At 44.7% G+C, this 20,558-nt stretch overlaps 1 protein-coding gene across 2 annotated transcripts in view; it reads left to right on the top strand.

Annotated features, from left to right (window-relative positions):
• Positions 1-20,558, top strand: part of LOC111864433 (mitoguardin) — a 182,355-nt gene that overhangs the window by 27,842 nt on the left and 133,955 nt on the right. For both annotated transcript variants that reach the window (XM_023851670.2, XM_023851669.2), the window contains exon 4: positions 7,777-7,956. In XM_023851670.2, coding sequence (XP_023707438.1) covers positions 7,777-7,956 — 180 coding nt within the window. The remainder of the gene's footprint in view (positions 1-7,776; positions 7,957-20,558) is intronic.

Here is a 20,558-nt window from a genome sequence, read left to right as displayed (position 1 = left end):
GGTAAAAGGCGGCCGGCACGTAAGGCTGACAACCTCACCGCCATCTGTGAGCCGATTATCTAGAAAATGTGGGAGCCTCGGCGTCTCACAAAACTATGGGCCTTCACAACCTGTTAGATGAATAGCTTTACCTTTTTTGTACCTTCATGTAAGTGGGTACTCCGATGCCAGTGTCCATCCTACCGCGCGTCGCAAAGACAATATATATATACACACTGATTTAGCTGGGGCACGCGGTAGCGTAGTTGGTCGAGGCACTATGCTACAAACCGGAAGGGCGCAGGATCAAATCCCGATGAGGTCATTGGATTTCTTTTTTTTCAATTAACCTAAGCCTTCCAGCAGCACTATGGCCCTGAGATCGACTCAGCCTCTAATAGAAATGAGTACCAGGAATGTTCTTGGAATTTTCTGGGGGATAAAGGGCGGCCGGTGCGTAAGGCTGACAACCTTACCGCCATCTGTGAGCCGATTGTCTAGAAAATGTGGGAACCTCAACACCTCACAAGGATACCTTTACTTTACTTACACTGATTTAGTATTTACTTCGTTCTGTATTGTGTGACAAAGCTCAGCTGTGCTGACGTCACTGTGAACATAAACGCTTGGACGAATCTTCTCGCTGGTAGAAACGTATTCACTTGTCAGTGTCGGTTTATTAAAGTACAGGTTGCTGGCAAAATTACTGCAGAGAATATTATATGGTCGTCAACACAACAATATTTAAATAAGTGCTATCATCAAGGAGTGTATCCTGTTGTGTTAGCTTCTATTTCTTTGTTGTTTTTCCGTCTCTACGCAACAACTTTCAGAATCTCATTCACTTTGCAATTGAAGTTGCAGTCTTAAGGCCCGTCCACATTACTCGTGCTCGTGCGACTCGCTATGCTCGCGAGTAATGTGGACGATATGACAAGTCACGAGACAAGCAAATTTAAAATGTTTAATTTAAAAACTATAGCCAATAAATTAAAATACGACTACAGCCTATACACACTACGAGTAAATATACGGATCCTCACGCGCCGAAGCCTGGCGAGCATGAAGTAGTGTGGACGAAGATTTACGAGCACAAGTAGAAGCCAGACGAGTCTCCCGACGAGCACAAGCACTAGCACGAGTAATGTGGACACGCCTTTACACATAACGAAGCCAGACGTTGAAACACGAAAGGTGGATAAACCCATAAAACAAACAAAACCAGACCAGGAAACATAGAAATAAACAGTATGGAATATTACAACAACTAGTATCGAACAATACGACTGCTCCATAAGGAAGTCAAATGGGAACAGAAATAAAACAAGCTAGACCACGATCAAAAAAACGTTGTAGCGTCATAATTACAATGATGGCCACAAACATGATTTATATATATATTTTTCCCCTTGGCACTACAGCCCTCATTTGGGCCTAGGCCTACCTCCATGAACTTCTCCGTTCACTTCGGTTTTTCTAGATCTTACACATTCGGTAGGACTCCTTGGGCGGGTGATCAGCTCGTCGCAAGGCCTCTACCTGTACACAAACACAGAAAAACGCACACACACAAACTAAACATCCATGCCCTGAGTGGGATTCGAACCCACGATCCCGGCTTCCGAGCGAGCGAAGACAGTGCATGCCACATGATTTATATATGAGATACTTAAACACGACATAACGAGCAACATTTTAATTCATCATCTGAGTTTATTTTGTAACTTAAAAATTTTTGTTACTTTAAATTGTTTTTTGTTCTTATAGACATCTCTAGGCACCAGTTTAATATAAAACTTTTATTCCAATTTTAATATATTTACAAGAATAGTATTACTTAGTATTGGTATCAATTCTAACGAAATGCTGAATATATTAACTATATGTAAAGTCAGATACAGTAGTAATAGTTGTTATATCGTGATACGAATATATGAATTCATATAAACACAATTCAGTAGTTTGTGAACAATTAGTGTATACTGATTGACGACGTTTGACGGTAATGAACTTCGGGTTCCATAAAATGCTGAAAAGTTCTTGACTAGCTGCACAAATGGCAGCTTCTCAAGGAGGGCTCAGCTCCATGAGTGAGTGAGTGAGTGAGTGAGTGAGCAGTGTTCTTGAACTTCTTGAACGAGTAACGACTTGAGATGTTGCTGCCATCTGGAATGTGCCGTCTTACAGTCTGGGAGAAGTTTACCGGCGTTTCACTGTCAAAGCGACACCGAAGATGGAGGTAGCGCATTCCCCCGAAACGTTGATACCTAGTACCAAATTACATGACGCCACATCCTAGAAGTCAGCAATTCTCGTAATTCTCGTAATCACTGCCATGAGAACATAAATCTCAGAAGGACTTCTTCGGGCACAACGTTAGCACGTGTCATGGGCACACTGTACCTCTCTGTCCGTCACCATAACTTTTGCAGTGGCGGCTCGCGACCGACTAAACAGGTGGGGCCAGGAACGAATAAAATTTACTCCCATCAGATGGTCATAACTAAAGAAGGGAAATAATATGAAAGGCTTATTCCACAGCAGTTATTGAAGCATCGTGTTAAATCTATGGGTCCCTTAAGAGTCGGGGGCCGGTCACGTTAGCCGAGCGGTTTCCTGTGAGGTACGAACTGAATTCTTATATATTATTCTTATATACTGCCGGTCACGGTAGCCGAGCGGTCTAAGGCATGTACTGTCTTCGCTCGCTCGGAAGCCGGGATCGTGGGTTCGGATCTGTTTCCTGTGGGGTACGAACTGAATTCTTATATATTATTCTTATACACTGCCGGTCACCGTAGCCGAGCGGTCTAAGGCATGAACTGTCTTCGCTCGCTCGGAAGCCGGGATCGTGGGTTCGGATGTTTCCTGTGAGGTACGAACTGAATTCTTATATGTTATTCTTCTACACTGCCGGTCACGGTAGCCGAACGGTCTAAGGCATGAACTGTCTTCGCCCGCTCGGAAGCCGGGATCGTGGGTTCGGATGTTTCCTGTGAGGTACGAACTGAATTCTTATATGTTATTCTTCTACACTGCCGGTCACGGTAGCCGAACGGTCTAAGGCATGAACTGTCTTCGCCCGCTCGGAAGCCGGGATCGTGGGTTCGGATGTTTCCTGTGAGGTACGAACTGAATTCTTATATGTTATTCTTCTACACTGCCGGTCACGGTAGCCGAACGGTCTAAGGCATGAACTGTCTTCGCCCGCTCGGAAGCCGGGATCGTGGGTTCGGATGTTTCCTGTGAGGTACGAACTGAATTCTTATATATTATTTTTATAGACTGCCGGTCACGGTAGCCGAGCGGTCTAAGGCATGTACTGTCTTCGCTCACTCGGAATCCGGGATCCTGGGATCGAATCCCACACAAGGCATTGATGTTTGGTATGTGTATGTATTTATTCTGTGTTTGTGTTGTCCCATGTTTAGGTAGAAGCCTTGCGACGAGCTGATCATCCGTCCAAGGAGTCCTACCGTCTGTAAAATGATCGTGAAACTTAGAAATCAGTCCTGTGCTCCAAAGTGAGAGCGAGAGGAGATAGAAAGAAAAATTAAGATTCGGAATTTGTGGCGTTAAATTAACTCGCCTAGTCTGAATATCCGGAGTGACCGAAATCTTAAAATATCATTTGTGCAGGATATGTTTGTCGTGATGGACCGGTTAAATTGAGTGGGATAGGTGAACGACAGTAAAGTACTAAGCGAGTGTTTGTTCAGCATGGTGTGTGTATTTACTCATTACTTGCTGAGCTCTCTTCTGGCCGTTGGTCTGTGTACGAAACCGGAAATACATTGTTCTGAGGAGTTATCTACGTAATGTTGGTTTTAGCTGTCTCTGTTTAATACATATCCGGTTGGAAGTTAAGCACGCTTTGTACAGGTATTACATTTCTCCTGTAATTCTCCGAAGTGCAGTGGCGGATCATTTTTGTGTTTTAAAAGGGGGAATTAGTTTACGGTATCATGTTATGTGTCCCCCTAATAACAGTTGACGAATCGGATACAATTTCATGACAGCCTCTGTGGTCTAGTGGTCAGAGTTCCTGACTACAGATCCAGATGTCCCGGGTTCGATTCGCGGCGCTGCCAGACTTTCTGAGAGTAGTGGGTCTGGAACGGGTCCACTCAGCCTCATGAGGATAATTGAGGAGCTATTTCAAGGAAATAGCGGCTCCGGTCTAGAAAACCGAGATTAACAGCCGTGTGGATCCCCTGCGCTGACCACGTGACACTCTTTGTCCGCTGAAGTTGGCACTAACTTCGCCAACAAACGGCGGTCGCTCGGTCGGTATAATTCGCTTGCGGACTACAGGCCACGGAGTTTGTTTTTTTATACAGTTTCATAAACATTGGTATGTACGTTATGCCATTATAGGTCATCCCGTGTTCGTGCTTTTTAATTTCCTACCACGCGTAATATCATCATAATATGCGCGCTGACGTCTAGGCGAAAGTCGATCTAGCGCCACTTCATATAGAATCCTGAAGTTTCGTATGGTAATAGAACTCCGAAAAGTGACATGATTTGTGTAATGGTGTTATGTGTGTGGAGCCTAAAACAACAATAGCAGGCTATTTTATCTTCCGGATTGGCGTTGTCGACCGTTAGATCTCGACGTACTAAACTTGCTATTAAAGTTGGCTATACACACAGATCTTATGAAACACTTTCATATATTAACAATTAGAAACGTGACAGCTGGCGAAACGTTTGGTTATATCTGGCAAATGTAAAATAATTCAGAAATTGTACTAGTGAATTATTCATTAATTTATAATTAATTAATAGCGTATAGTTTGCCTGTATATTAATAAAAAAAACTCCGTGGCCTTAGTCCGCAAGCGAACTATACCGACCGAGGGAATGCCTCTTGTCGGCGAAGTTAGTACCAACTTTAGCGGATAGAGGGTGTCGCGTGGTCAGCGCAACGAATCCCCATGGCCGTTAATTTCGGTTTTCTAGACCGGAGCCGCTATTTCCTTGAAATAGCTCCTCAGTTATCCTCACGAGGCTGAGTGGACCAGTTCCAGATTCATTCTCAGAAATTCTGGTAGCGCCGGGAATCGAACCCTGAACCTCTGGATCTGTAGCCAGGAACTCTGACCACTACCACATAGGCGGTCGTATAATTAATTACATTTTAATTTATCTGCGTTTCAGAATCTGTGAGTTACTTTGCTGTTGTCTTGTCCCTGACTCGTCAAATTTACATGGTACTTCGTTGCGGTAAAGATACCCATTAAATTCTTGCTTTGAAATTCCGTATATAACGTTCATCACATATTCGAAGAGAGCCTCGATAGCTCTGTCGCAACTAGGCTACGGACTGGGCGACAGGATTCAAGGTTCGATTCCCGGCAGAGGTAAAAAATTTATCTCTTCTCCATAACGTCTACAGCGGCTCTGAGGCTCACCCAGCCACCTATAGGATTGATTATCGCAGTGTCTTTCTCAGGAGTTAAAGTGGCCGAGGCGTGAAGTTCACCACTCAGCTCTGTCTCTTGTCGAGGTTAAGAATGTCGGAGTTATACTTTCCCCCTCCCCCTTGGCACTACAGCCCCAGTGAGCCTAGGCCTACCTCCATGAACTTCTCCGTTCACTTCGGTTTTTCTCGATCTTACACATTCCGTAGGACTCCTTGGGCGAGTGATCAGCTCGTCGCAAGGCCTCTACCTGTACACAAACACAGAAAAACGCACACACACACAAACTAAACATCCATGCCCTGAGTGGGATTCGAACCCACGATCCCGGTTTCCAAGCTAGCGAAGACAGTGCATGCCTTAGACCGCTCGGCTACCGTGACCGGCGGAGTTATACTTCACTCCCCCATATATCTTCATGTTGTGGTACTTAATTAATTAAGCCCAGGGAGAATCTGCCTCTCTGGAGCGGGTTCCAAACATAGGGATTACATGATCAACCTTGTATGGCTCTAGTCTAAGCAGTGGATGAAAACGGGCAGGCAGGCTGGCGTCTTTCCGAAGTCTAGGGCACTCACCCGTCTTGTCTACATTGCGTGCATGGAAAAATAACGAGAAGTTTGAGAAAAAAATAATGGCGGCTGCTGTCTGTGAATGCTTTATTATGCAGAGAGAAACAAACAGAAATGACGTAGTATCTTCATGCATAATTTCCGCAAGTATGGACTTCCACTGCCTTCCTGAAGCTTTAACGTCTTGCACTGTTGACGTTTGTGCTCGTTTACTTGTTTCATATCAACTGTATGTTGTCACGAGTTCCTGGCTACAGATCCTGAGGTCCCGGGTTCCGATTCCCGGCGCTACAAAATTTTCTGAGAAGTAGTGGTTCTGGAACGGGGTCCACTCAGCCTCGTGAGGATAATTGAGGAGCTATTGCAAGGAAATAGCGGCTCCGGTCTACAAAACCGAAATTAACGGCCGTGGGGATCCGTTACTCTGACCACGCGACACCCTCTATCTGCTAAAGTTGGCACTTACTTCGCCGACAAGCGGCGGTCGCTCGGGCGATATAGTTCGCTTGCGGACTCAAGCCACGGAGTTTGTTGTGTTTATATATTGACACCTTAGACACAGCACCAGGAACTACAGGAAATCACAGCGCCGTCGCTAACTTCCGCACTTTACAGCTCACTGCTGCAAATACACTAGGGTTCCTCTCCACTAGCTGTTTCCTGGCAACGGATTCATAACAGTGTCACTTTACTTCACATCACATATGAAGCCTTCTTTGCACAGTCTAATTCATTTCTTGCAATTTCTTCTCAATTATTCTGGCAGCTGCAAACTCCGAAGATTGGACTGAATTCTGATTCCAAGCTCATATCGTGGCAGGCTGGCGTCTTGAAACTCAACTAATTCAAACGATCTTCTTTGTTCTTTTTATAACCCCTCTGCACGGACCACGCAGAAAACAGCCTCTCTCTTGTTGAGGAAGTGTGTTTACAGCGATTGTTGTTTGCGTATTCGTTGCTGCGAGAATATGTTCACCGAGCAGTTGCCTAGCAGTGGACGTCTCCTTACTCTTCCGGCTTTCGGGCGATTATGATCGTTGTCTGCTGTTTCATAGTTTGACCATCGTGTCCCTACGATTCGTAGGAAGCGACGAAAAGGGAAGTCTCAAATCCGGGGCAGTAAAATATGGTCGCGAGTCCCAAGGGACCCGGACCCGAGAAAGACTGCGCTGGCAAGGCCCAGCAGCATATACAAAAGACAGACCCGTCCTCTCGTCAGAAAGGGCGCCTCACAACAAGACCGTAACTGTCAAACGGTAATAAATATCTGGTCATGAGCCCCAGATTTGGCTGGACACAAGACTGACTGACTGACTGACTGACCGACCGACCGACCGACCGACCGACCGACCGACCGTCAGTCGCAGTGTGACTTTGACTCTGACTTCATAGTTTGCCAGTTGGAACTGAAAGTGTCATCAGCGACAGTGCTTGAAACTGGAAATAGGAAACGGACAGAAGACCGACAGGTAAGTTACATATTTATATATGCATTAGATAACCGTTCCTTGCTTAAGGAATGGTAATGTTTAGTCGATGTCAAGCCCCAAACCCAAACGCTCCCCATGTCTTCTTTGTTACATGTCGAAGCAGGGTAGTGAATCATACATCTGGACGAATGGTATCGGACACAGTAAAGTCTGCAGGAAGTATTTCAGACGGAGGGAGTGCACTACGTTAAGAACATAGTGTACACGTTTTGAATATTTATTGCATCAGGAAGTTTGTCCTGCCGTGAGTGCATTTTCTGATATTTTCTCTCCCCCAACCTTGAATTTGTTTTGTGCCATTTGTCGCAGATGTGGTAAGCCAACCAGGGGGTGGACGTCGCAGTGCCAGTCCGGGTGTGCGCAGCCTCCATCGGCAGGGATCTGTCCAGTCCTCAGTATCTGGTGCCACCGTACTTCCCCCCTTCCTCTCTGCTGCCGCAGGCGAAGTTGGGACGCAACAGCTCACCCCACAGCAACTCGGCGTCATGGGTGAGTGCTCATCTGATGTCCACTTGATCTTTTTGGCTCTATTCGCATCCTTAAATAGCCACAACATACCGTCTGAGTAACGGAGTAACGAAAGTAGGCTTATGCGATCTCCATGCTGTCTGTGAATGTATCCCCCTCTCATCAGCTTTTGAATGCCTGAATCAATCTTTATGTATATCATGGCACCTGAACCCATCTCAACGGCGTACTTCATGAATCCCCCCCACCATTTTGTGTGTTCGCACGTGTATCGTTTCCAGACAAGGGCTGGGTACAGCTCTAGTACTTAGAGGTGACAGTCCTCCGACGCGGAGCAGGAGAAGTGTTGGTAGTGGCGGGGAGAGCTCCAGCATGCTGACAAGTGTGGAGGGGAATGCAGTACAGGCGTTCTCAAAAGGAAATAACTTCTTACCTCATTGTGTTGCATAGTGGTGGTGATTTATTCTCGTTGATGTTCACACATCCGATGTTAAATTTTAAGTGCCGAATGGCACACTGTTATGCACTATACACTGTTATACACTTTTCACTGTTATATACATGAAGAGTTTATTTACATGTTACACGGGTCTATTCTAAAGGGGCAACACCGGCAGTGTCCGCATAGATACCGCAGCAACGAATACACAACGTAACAATAGATGAATTGTTGGACGAGTCGTTTTATAAGCGGCCCGTGTCGTCTCAAGGAAAAGTAGGCTATTAATTATTCCCAGAAGTTGTTGTTTTGAAAAGAAAATGTGTTTATGTTAATATGTCGCACAGCGTTTTCTAAGAAGGTAATTTATCTGATTTTACTCATAGCTATAGAAAATCTGGATTGTATGCCAATCTTTTCCACAACATCCAGCTGTGTTGGCTTGTGCGTTAAGGATATTACGAATATTTGTGTATGCCAGTGGATCGTCCCTTTACAACAAAGACTGCATTGTTCAATTCTAAGAACATGCCCCATAAGTTTTTTTTATTGCTAGTGGGGTGGGACTAAGTCCCTTGCACTGCGGCCACTTCTGGCCTATTGTACCAGCCCCAGATGAAAGGTGAGGGTGATTTTGGAGCAATTGGTGGAATGAAGATTGGCAGGGGAAACCGAAGTACTCGGAGAAAACCCGCCCCAGCGCCACTTTGTCCACCACAAATCCCACTTAATCGAACCCGGGCCGCCGCGGTGGGAAGCCAGCGACTAACCGCTTGAGCTATGGCGCGGCGTGCCCCATGAGGTTACTAAATATTCTAAAATATCTTCTGCACTCTGATCCATATACGTAGTTAAGAGGACATTTTCAAGTTAAATATATAGATATTTATACAAGAATCATAGTTATCGGATAAATAAATATAGAATGCCACTAAACGTCACGTGAAATTAATATTAAAGTCAGTTCATATTTGAAATCTCCATATACGGTTCTCACATGAAGAAGGTCCCAATTAGTTTCCTAATAAACCAAACCGGTACTGACGCTGGCTTTTTGAAGGCTCTGTATATATGCAGTTTCTTTTACCATTCGTTAAAACCATTTATGTCATATTTACTAATTCTACGAGGCCTCAAAGTACCGATATACAAACTTAACATTCCAGTGGATCAACTCGTGCAGGAAATATTATTTCACCAAATGTCTGTGATGTGTGAAAAGTATCAGTAAATATCTTAGTACTGAAGTACGTCTCGGACAGTTCTGACTGCTGGTGTTTGCATGTCTGAATGTGTCAAGGAAATAGCGGCTCCGGTCTAGAAAACCGAAATTAACGGTCGTGGGGATCTGTTGCGCTGACCAAACAACACCCTCTATTCGCTGAAGTTGACACTAACTTCGCTGACAAGCGGCGGTCGCTCGGTCGGTATAGTTCGCTTGCGGACTAAAACCAGAGAGTTTGGTTTTTGTTTTGTTTGTTTGTTTGTTTGTTTGTTTGAATGTGTCCCAACAGCTGTTCGGAACGTTTCAGCGACAGATTTTGTTGTGACTCACTTCACCTCCACCCAGAGGTTACCAGCGATCCTCTTTTCTACAAAATCAAGCTATAACAAGTGCATGTAATTTACGTAACTTTTCCTTTCTGTATCTCTGTTATGAATTCTTTCGTTCCACCCTTCCCTGCTTGACATTGCTCGTTTGCACACTTCTCTTTACAGACTGTTTGAAAAACATTTTTCATCCCTAAGAAAGAAACTGAGTTTTACGTAACCGTGAACCTTAATATTTTTTCTCTTTATCGCTACAGCCCCACTTTGGGCCTTGGCCTACCTCCATGTAACTCTCCGCTTAACTTCGGTTTACTAGATCTTAGACATTCGGCAGGACTCCTTAGTCCGGTGATCAGCTCGTCGCAAGGCCTCTACCCGTACACAAACACTGAATATCCATGCCCTGAGTTGGATTTGAACCCACGGTCCCGTCTACCGAGCGAGCGAAGACGGTGCGTGCCTTAGACCGCTCGGCTACCGTGACCGGCGTGAACCTTAATTACTGTATATACCGGGATGGTGGGTTCGAATCCCACTCAGGGCATGGATATTCAGTGTTTGTGTACGGGTAGAGGCCTTGCGACGAGCTGATCACCGGCCTAAGGAGTCCTACCGAATGTGTAAGATCTAGAAAAACCGAAGTGAACGGAGAAGCTCATGGAGGTAGGCCTCGGCCCACTGGGGCTGTAGTGCCAAGGAAAATGGGGTTCTCCGTTAAACGTTTTCAGGCCAACCCCTTTGAAATATTTCAGCTGCCCCTTGCGAACAGTAGCTCCTGAACCGCTTCCTTTGTATTTCCATAGAAATCGGTTAGCAATGTACTATTGATGCTTGTTGACGTTTTGACCAGTTCACTTCTTGTCTGATTTCACCAGGTCTTAACTCTTTTGAAGTAGTTTTCCATGTTGGAACCCCATACTCATAGCCGAAATGTTTAATTTTACATAAATCATTAAATAACGCACGCGTAGCATACAATTGTAGAGCTGATATTACTAGTTAGACGTGTTTCAGTCGCTATCCTGGAGCTGTAAGACAAGTAAATTCGGGGACATGATCAGAGCCGCAGTATATTCAAATCTACAGTATTACAAGGACCTATTGTACTTACGGCTTCCGATTAACATTCATATCTAAAAAATATCAGCCAGTTTACATTATCCACCGACCTTAGATCAATGTGTAGGACGGGAGGTTATGAAGTATCCTGTGTTCTTAAATATAACGGAGTATTGAGCATCTGTGAACTATGTAAAAAAACAAATATAAATCACTCCGTCCAATCTGACCTGTAAGTTTTTTACTACATGAAAACTTAACACCCTTACATGTTTCGGTCTCTGTGGACCATCTTCAGAGGACAAACATCACTACTGGCAGTACTTTTCATGTAGTAAAAAACTTACAGGTCAGATTGGACGGAGTGATTTATATTTGTAATTGTTAGTGTGACGGACCAGAATGAAACAAATCAAACTTATGTAAAAAAAAATCGTAAGTTTATCTCTATTTCAGTGTAATCAAATTTGGTATCCGTTTCGTAGTCTATTTATTATAAATTTTCAAAATGTTTCACGGACTTATGAATAATCCTGTATTATAGGCATTATACGGAGGGAAATGTAAAAGAAGAATATGACCTGCATCTGAGATGTCGGAGTGAAGGTATAATTTACCAACCGAAGCTTATGATAGGTCTTGTCTCTGATGCCTCCAGTTTGTTTATGCACACAAATCACAGTCAGCAATTTAAAACCAATTAATAGCTTTAAGTGGGCTCTGTCGCCTGTGTCAATTACGTTTGTCGCCTTAGTTACTGAACGTGCAATTAACGGCAAGAAACAAGTCGCCTTAAGAAATGATTCTTCGACGAGGCCCTTCCTCATGTTATAAAGTCAGAACCAGGTTGTCCAGTTCGTAAGTGGTATAATTATTATATAGCTCTGATCCAGCGTCCTTCTCAATGGAATAGCGATTTTAACTTTCAGAGCCATTTGCCCTATTTCATGTCGTACTTTTTCTTTTATCCGACGGGAAAAAAGTAGCCCAATGAGTTGAAAATTACTCAGGTGTAATCGGTACAAGGTTTAGACGCGCTGTGAATATGAAGTGCTGTTCCGTTCGTGTGTTGCTGTTGCTCAACTTTACAAGGTCGGCAGTTTATGTTTTCCTGTCGAAATGTTTTTATATGTTTTGCTTCCCAACTTCTGCGGTTTCTCTTTATATTGAATGCAACTTCTTAACAAGGTCAACTTCACGATCAGTATTAAGATTCACTGAAATGTCAGCAAAAAGCGGATACATCAATCAGAGGTTGTGGTAAGCAGCTCATGTCTCTGGTAACTGGTTGATTTCATGAAGTAGAATGATCCTCGTGAAACAGCTTGGTAGTGGAGATGACCAAAAAATTATGGAAGAAACTTGAGTCACACACAATCTCTGGATCAAGAGATGTGCTGTCACAATGTCTGTATGGAATTGTATGCCATATATTTCGAGATTGGCTGATAGGGCCAACAGGTTCCATCTCAGGAGCCAGACGAATGTTATCGCCATGTCCACATCGAACTGTATTCCCAGATAACTAAGGTCTGAAAGTTTGTGACGATTGTACACTAATGCAGTTACTGACTTTTTAGACATTATCCATAGAGAAAACTAAGTATATGTTGCTGTCTCGTCACCAAAATGCAGGGCAAAATCATGACATAAAGATAGGAAACAGATGTTTTGAAAATGTGGCACAGTTCAGATATTTGGGAACAACGATAACAGATCGAAACCTGATTCAGGAAGAAATTAAGAGAAGATTGAACTCGGGTAATGCTTGCTACCATTCAGTACAGAACCTTCTGTCTTCTAGTCTGCTGTCCAAAAACATAAAAATTAGAATATACAAAACTATAAGTTTGCCTGTGGTTCTGTATGGGTGTGAAACTATTAAGGGAGGAACATAGACTGAGGGTGTTGAGGAGAACATTTGGACCGAAGAGAGATGAAGTGACAGGAGGTTGGAGAAAACTGCACAATGAGGAGCTTCATAACTTGTACCCTTCTCCAAGTATAATTAGAATGATCAAGTCAAGGAAAATGAGGTGGACAGAGCATGTAGCACGAATGGGGGAGACGTGGAATGCGTATAGGATATTGGTGGGAAAGGCAGAAGGAAAGAGATCACAGGAAAGACCAAGGCGTAGGTGGGTGGACAGTATTAAAATGGATCTTAGAGAGATAGGATGTGATGTTATGGATTGGATAGATCTGGCTTAGGATAGAGACCAGTGGATGGCTCTTGTGAACACGGTAATGAACCTTCGGGTTCCATAAAATGCTGGGAAATTGTTGAGTAGCTGCAGAATTGGCGGCTCCTCCAGAAGGGCTCAGCTCCATGAGTAAGTAAGTAAGTAAGTATGGCCATAGGTGCAAGGCTTCATGTATATGGAGCGGTGTAACGTCTCTCTTAACTCCACTTGATAGTTTATGTTGTGTTTGGTTTATGCCTTGTGTTACTGTGTTAGTTCTGGTGTCCGGAGGGAGGAACTAGCTCTATCGATTGGGCCCAAATGGCTAGGCATTAGAGTCCAGCCTCAGAAACACTGTTTTTAAATATGAAACAGTATGGTGGATAATGTCCAAATAGTCACTAATTGTATTACCAGATAGCTTGAAAAAGGTAGCGTAGTTGGTTGAGGCACTATGCTACCAGCAGGAAGGTCGCATTATCGAATCCCGACGAGGTTTTTACCTTCCCTGAAACATGCGATGCTATGAATGCTTTTGATGTTGAATTACTTGGAACACTTTAAATGTTTCTATAACGTATACTTGATTAATTAACCACCACTCCATGAAGAAATATGGGGTCCTGAATGTATAGCTCCACCATTCTTGACCTCGGCAGTAGCTTCACGTTTTTGCCGCATTACCCCTAGAGAAAGAGCTCCTGGTGCCCATTGAATAGGAGGCTGGGTGGATCCCAGAGCCGGTCTGGGCACTGTGGAGTAGAGAGAAATCTGTTGCTCCTGCCGGAATTCGAGCCCCGGCCATCCAGCCATAGCCCGTCACTATATCGACTGAGCTATCCCGGCTCCTCAGTTCTTTTTGTTCTGTTATCGAATGCATTCTTTGGGGCACGCAGTAGCGTAGTTGTTTGAGGCACTATGCTACAAGCCGGAAAGTCGTGGGTTCAAGTCCCGATGAGGCCATTGAATTTTTTCAATTGATGTAGTCCTTCCGGCCGCACTATGGCCCTGGGGTCAACTCAGCCTCTAACAGAAATGAGTACCAGGAATATTCTTGGGGGTAAAGGGCAGCCGGCGCGTAAGGCTGACAGTCTTACCGCCATCTTTGATTGTCTAGAAAATGTGGGACCCTCAACATCTCACAACCCTATGGGCCTCCACAGCCTGTTGCAGGGATAGCATTTTTCTTTTTGGCACTACAGCCCCAGTGGGCCTAGGCCTACCTCCATGAACTTCTCCGTTCACTTCGGTTTTTCTATATCTTACACATTCGGTAGGACTCCTTGGGGCGGGTGATCAGCTCGTCGCAAGGTCTCTCTACCTGTACACAAACACAGGAAAACGGACCCACACAAACCAAACATCCATGCCCTGAGTGGGATTCGAACCCACGATCTCTGCTTCCAAGCGAGCGCAGACAGTACATGCCTTAGACCGCTCGGCTACCGTGACCGGCAGTGTATAAGAATTCAGTTCGTACCTCACAGGAAACAGATCCGACCCCACGATCCCGGCTTCCGAGCGAAGACAGTACATGCCTTAGACCGCTCGGCTACCGTGACTGGCAGGGACACCTTTACTTTTTACTTAGTTTTATCGAATGCATTCTTATTGCTTGCACATTAAGCCCGTATGTCCAAGCGTAGCAGTGAAAGTTTTCTCTTATCGAATGTAATGTATAAATCATCGTTAAGTGGTGAAACAAGGCGCCTTTCCCCCTCCTGCCCTTGTCGGCCTTCTTGAAACAATCACCGTACCGCGCGCTTGGAATGAAACCGGATCCTGTTAATTGCCTTTTGCTTATGAGCATCTGAAGTCCGCTGGGTACTGTGAAGCAGTAGAATGTATAGTAATGTAAGTGATAATTGCCTAATTACAATCAGAGCAAGGAAGTGTAATTTGAGTGCAATACTAAACTTAACAGATAAGTAAAGTTAAAGTTGTCCATGTACTAAACTAACTAAGCGGTTAGTCGCTGGCTTTCCACCGCGGCTACCCGGGTCTGGTCAAGTGGGATTTGTGGTGGACGAAGTGGCGCTGGGGCGGTTTTCCTCCGAGTACTTCGGTTTCCCCTGCCAATCTTCATTCCACCAAATTGTCCATCATCATAATCGCCCGGGGCAGGCTACAATAGGCCAATCAGTGGCCGCCGTGCCGAGTGGATCCAGTTGGACTCCACCCCTCACTAAGCGAAACTAAGTACTACGTGAAGAAGGTGTATGGGGGAGTGGATGTATAGACCCACGTTTTCTTGACCTCGGCATTAGTTGGAGGTGAGTGGTCAGCTTCACGCCCCGTCCGCTTTATCACCGGAGAAAGAACCCCCGGTACCCATTGTATAGGAGGCTGGGTGAATCTCGGAGCCGGTTTGGATGACATGAAGAAGGAAATTCTTGACCCCACCGGGACTCCAACTCCGACCCCTCTGTCCTACTGCCAGTAGTCAGTCGCTATACCGACTGCGCTATCCAGTCACATGTAAAGAAATGTCATGTCATCTTTTTGCCTTTAACAAATACATTCAAAACGTGTTTTATTTTAAGTGATGGCTGCAAACTCCAGCGATGGACACGCGTGCGATATGACATTTTTATAATGCCTAAACTGTACTATACTCCGTGGCCTGTAGTCCGCAAGCGAACTATACCGACCGAGCGACCGCCGATTGTCGGCGAAGTTAGTGCCAACTTTTGAGGATAGAGGGTGTCACGTGGTCAGTGCAACGGATCCCCACGGCCGTTAATCTAGATTTACTAAACCGGTATTTTTTTTATAATGCCATAAAGTATAAAAGTAAAGACGCTTCCTTGAACTCCAGCAGTTAATACGTCTAGTCTTCGTTTTTCCAGACTAACTCTATGTAGCAGATAGCTTGAGCAGCTGATAGTTGCTGCACTGTTGAAGAAATTCCACGTCTTTTATAAACTCCAAAGAGGCATTCTCGTGAAGAGTTGTGTCTTCTGGGGCACAATGGTCTGTAGTCCATTGAAAGTCAACGTTTCGAAGGTACATGCCGCTTACATCTTCAAGGTTGAAGAGTGGGCCAAGCAAAAAATCAGCATGAAACATGCAGCTTATTATTCAGCTCTGAAGATGGAGGTGACATGTCCCTCCAAAACGTCTCATGACTTCCATCAGACTATACGGCGTTATATTCTGGAAGACATAATTTTTCATACGCACTGTCACATCGCCACTCCCTTTTTCATAAAGATCGATCCATCCTCCCTTCTACGTCTTCGTCTGCCAACTTGTCTCTTCCTTTCAGGTATTCTGACTACAGTTTTGTATGTATCCGGCATTTCCCCCTGCGTGCTGCATGTCCCGTCCGTACTGTCCTCTTTCGACCTTCAATGCCAGGGTCAGTTTTTAGGCGTTAGCGTCAAGTTTCCGTTCCCTGCTGTGTAAGAAAAATTAAGTGTAATATTAAAGTTAAGTGGTAAGCGGCCTCCGTAGTCTAGAGGTAACGTTCCCACCTCATGACTCGTGGTACGCGGGTTCAAAAACCCGGCGGAGATCGTCGAATTTTTAAGGGCGGAAAAATTCAGGGAACAAGTCCTCCGGGAGGGACTTTAAGCCGTGTGTCCCGTGTCATAGCTTTACGGCACGTAAAAGAACCTCCAAAGGAGGTCACTGAGCCAAATTCAAGGACGTTTCCCGCCCAACAGTAGTCTCTAATGCCTCTGATAGATGGGGGAAGCATTATAGACACCACCAAGCCAGTGGAGGCCGAACTCGCTGGCTCGGCGGGACTGATGGTACGCACCAATATCGGTAGGGTATAGAGACTGGTAGAATATCATAGAGGGAAGCACAATGGACCAATACTGGTCTAAGTGCATGGGGAAACCCACCCTCTCCAATAACTAACTAACTAACTAACTAAGGTTAAGTGGTAAAGCGGCCTCCGTAGTCTAGGGGTAACGTTCCCACCTCATGACTCAAGGTACGCGGGTTCAAACCCGGCGGAGGTCGTGGAACTTTTAAGGGCGGAAAAATTCAGGGAACAAGTCCTCCGGGAGGGACTTTAAGCCGTGGATCCCATGTCGTAGATTTACGGCACGTAAAAGATCCTCATGTCTCTAGGAGACCTCTGAGCAAAATTAGGCAAAAAATGCCTCCGGTAGATGGGGAAGTTATCGGGTACCACTGCCAGAAGAGGGCCGACCTCGCTGGCAGAAAGGGGCTTATAGCGAGCACAAGTACCGGTGGGGTATGGCGACAGTAGAAATTAAAGGGAGACGTACAACAGACTAGTAGTCGCGGTGCATGGGGAAACCCAGCCCCTCTAATACTGAATAACTGGAGGCAGGTGGTAATTATATTTACTCTTCTCATTTAAAGGATTAAATCGTATAGAATTAAAACGTCTATGTATAAGGCAGTCCGTCAATAATGTGAGATGTTGAGGATCCCACATTTTCTAGACAATCGTCTCATAGATGGCGGTAAGGTTGTCAGCCCTACGCGCCTGCCGCCCTTTACCGCCAGAAATATTCCTGGTACTCATTTCTGTTAGAGGCTGAGTCGACCCCAGGGCCACAGTGCGGCTGGAGGGATTAGATCAATTGAAGAAATCCGNCACTATAATACAAGTATTCGAACTTATGCATTATAATGTTTGGACAAGGCAGATAAGAGAATTTCAAAGACACAATTTTAATGTTGCAAATTTTTAATTTATCTTCGGATTATCGGAGCTGCCTATAGCAATGAACACGTTAATGGCGCATGCAGTAATCTGTCATATCCTGCCTCGAAATGGCTCAGGGCCGCAGTTTAATATTCTGGTGTGAGGAAGTAATATTTAGTGTATTGCAATTGCTGCCAGCCAGTAAGGGATCTTCATGGCTACCAATCATGAAGTTTGGGGATCCCCTACTTTACGCTCTTCCTGGTTTCAATTGGTTCCTTGATTAAAACCCGCGAATTGTCACGTGCACATCGGCTTAGAATAGTAAGAGCATTGGTATACTGCAAGCGGGTACCTGTACACGTCATTGGGATGTTTCAAGCTTAAAACATTCACAGCCTGTCATGTTCTGCGCATTTTTCATCTCAACAGGAGAATATGTCAAGCAATGAGATCGGTTTTAGCAGAATGTGACGAATAAGAACAGGTTAGTTGCCTCTTCGGACCTCCTCTTTGGTCTAGTGGTCAGAGTTCCTGGCTACAGATCCAGAGGTCTCGGGTTCAATTCCCGGCGCTACCAGATTTTATGGGTCTGGAAAGGGGGCCACTCAGCCTCGTGAGGATAATTGAGGAGCTGTTTCAAGGAAATAGCGGCTTCGGTCTAGAAAACCGAAATTAATGGCCGCGGGGATTCGTTGCGCTGACCACGCGACACCCTCTATCCGCTAAAGTTGGCACTAACTTTGCCGACAATCTGCGGTCGCTAGTTCGGTATAGTTCGCTTGCGGGCCGAAACAACGGAGTTGGTTTTGTTTTTGTTTATTTAGTTACCTTGTCAGAATTACTTAGCGGATAAAGAAAACTCTATTACGCATTTCAGTTACTTGTAGTTTGTGAGCGCACTCTTTGTGGAGGTTAGTAACCTGCTTAAAAAGAGATTTTTTTTTGCCACCAACATAATTTAATTTATAATTATGTGGCTTAGAGACCTGTTGCTAAGCGGATATTCTGTAAATATCGACTGTTTCTGCGCAACGGTTCGGTAAACACGTCCCCGCTGCAACGAATACGTACCCAATAATAGTTACTGTTGGAAAGGGTGTTTCCACATGCTCCGTGCCGAGATGTTATAAGCAAGGTACAGAGCCATTTGTTAGGCAGTTCTGTACGGGAGGCTGTGAAGACAGGATCTGAACGCGTGAATCTGAAGAATCCACAGTGTTAGAAGCCGTTGTCAGGGAACGGCTGGTGAAGACAGCAGGGTAGAAAAGGCTTAGCGGTGCTGTGGTGATTACGGGTGGCACTGTAATTGGCTTTAGTTCCCAGTCGTGTGTATAAGTGGTCGGTAAATCGAGTTACCAAGCTAAACCCCGTCTATAACCACACTTTACACATGACAGTTATCTGTATGGTGTTACTGCTTTTAGGTTGGAAAGCTTTCTACCACTTTGCTTAAGTATCCACCCGCCTAATCCTGTGTGAAGCTTCTGTTCACAGCTATGACGAAACGCCATCTTTGCCATGATATAACAGCATAAGTAAGAGCGAAGTCGTTGTAAACGTGCTTCTTTATGTAGCAGCTGTGAAATATATCGTCTGTGGTTAGCGTGGTTACATGGTAAAGCATCAAGATTACATTGTTCATGTATTGAGTACCAATTGAAATCTTTTTAACTAGCAGTTTGCCCTGTGAAGGCGTAATTTCGAACTGAAATGATTGCATATTTACCAGTACAGGATGGGTCATAAATTGTTCACCATGGCGTTATAACGCATCTTCAAAATGACTACTGTCCACACTGGAACACTTGGAAATGCTGAGGTTAGGTTATGCCTGAGGTCACAGAAGCCTTTGACGTATTTGTGCTCCCTTCATAACTTGAATAACTCTTGGACGGTTTTCATAGACAACAGACTGCAAACCCCAACCCGAAATATTGATATATGAAGTCTGTTTCCATTCGATATGACCTTGTCTCCAAATGTACTTGTGAAACTTATGTTTAGAAATTCCCGCAAATCCTACCCAAAGTGCCATGGTGTGCCCTCATGGTAATGGAACATGTCCAGAAAATCGTTCATGAAATTCTGTATATATGGAAATAGCCTACGTTTTATTGTTGCATTGTAATTAAAAACATAGGAAACAGTTTTGCTAGTATTACTATATTGCCGGTCGTATCATAATTACAAAACAAATTCCGTGGCATTAGTCCACAAGCGAACTACACCGACCGAGCGACCGCCGCTTGTCGGCGAAGTGAATGCCAACTTTAGCAGATAGAGGGTGTCACGTGGTCAGCGCAACGGATCCCCACGGCCGTTAATTTCGGTTTTCTAGACCGGAGCCGCTATTTCTTTGAAATAGCTTTTGAATTATCCTCACGAGGCTCAGTGGACCCCGTTACAGACACAGTACTTCTCAGAAAAACGGGTAGCGCCCGGAATCGAACCCGGGGCCTCTGGATCTGTAGCCAGGAATTCTGAACACTAGACCACAGAGGCGGTCATAATCACATAATTATAAAATTCAGCGTATGGTACGCGAATTGTTATACAAATTATTTTATTTCAGATGAACATTCATTACGTTCACGTATTTATTTTTCAGAGTAATATTGGATTTTTTTCAGTTGACCTAATCCTTCCAGCCGCACTAGGCCCTGGGGTTTACTCAGCCTCTAACAGAAATGAGTACCAAGAATTAATTAAATAATTTTCCTGGGGACTAAAGCGCGGCCGGCGCGTAGGGCTGACC

The sequence above is a fragment of the Cryptotermes secundus genome, unplaced genomic scaffold, assembly GCF_002891405.2.
Source record: "Cryptotermes secundus unplaced genomic scaffold, Csec_1.0 scaffold609, whole genome shotgun sequence".
In the NCBI taxonomy this organism is placed as follows: domain Eukaryota; kingdom Metazoa; phylum Arthropoda; class Insecta; order Blattodea; family Kalotermitidae; genus Cryptotermes; species Cryptotermes secundus.
Note: the sequence above shows the minus strand (reverse complement) of the source record. Positions and strands in the feature narration are given on the sequence as shown.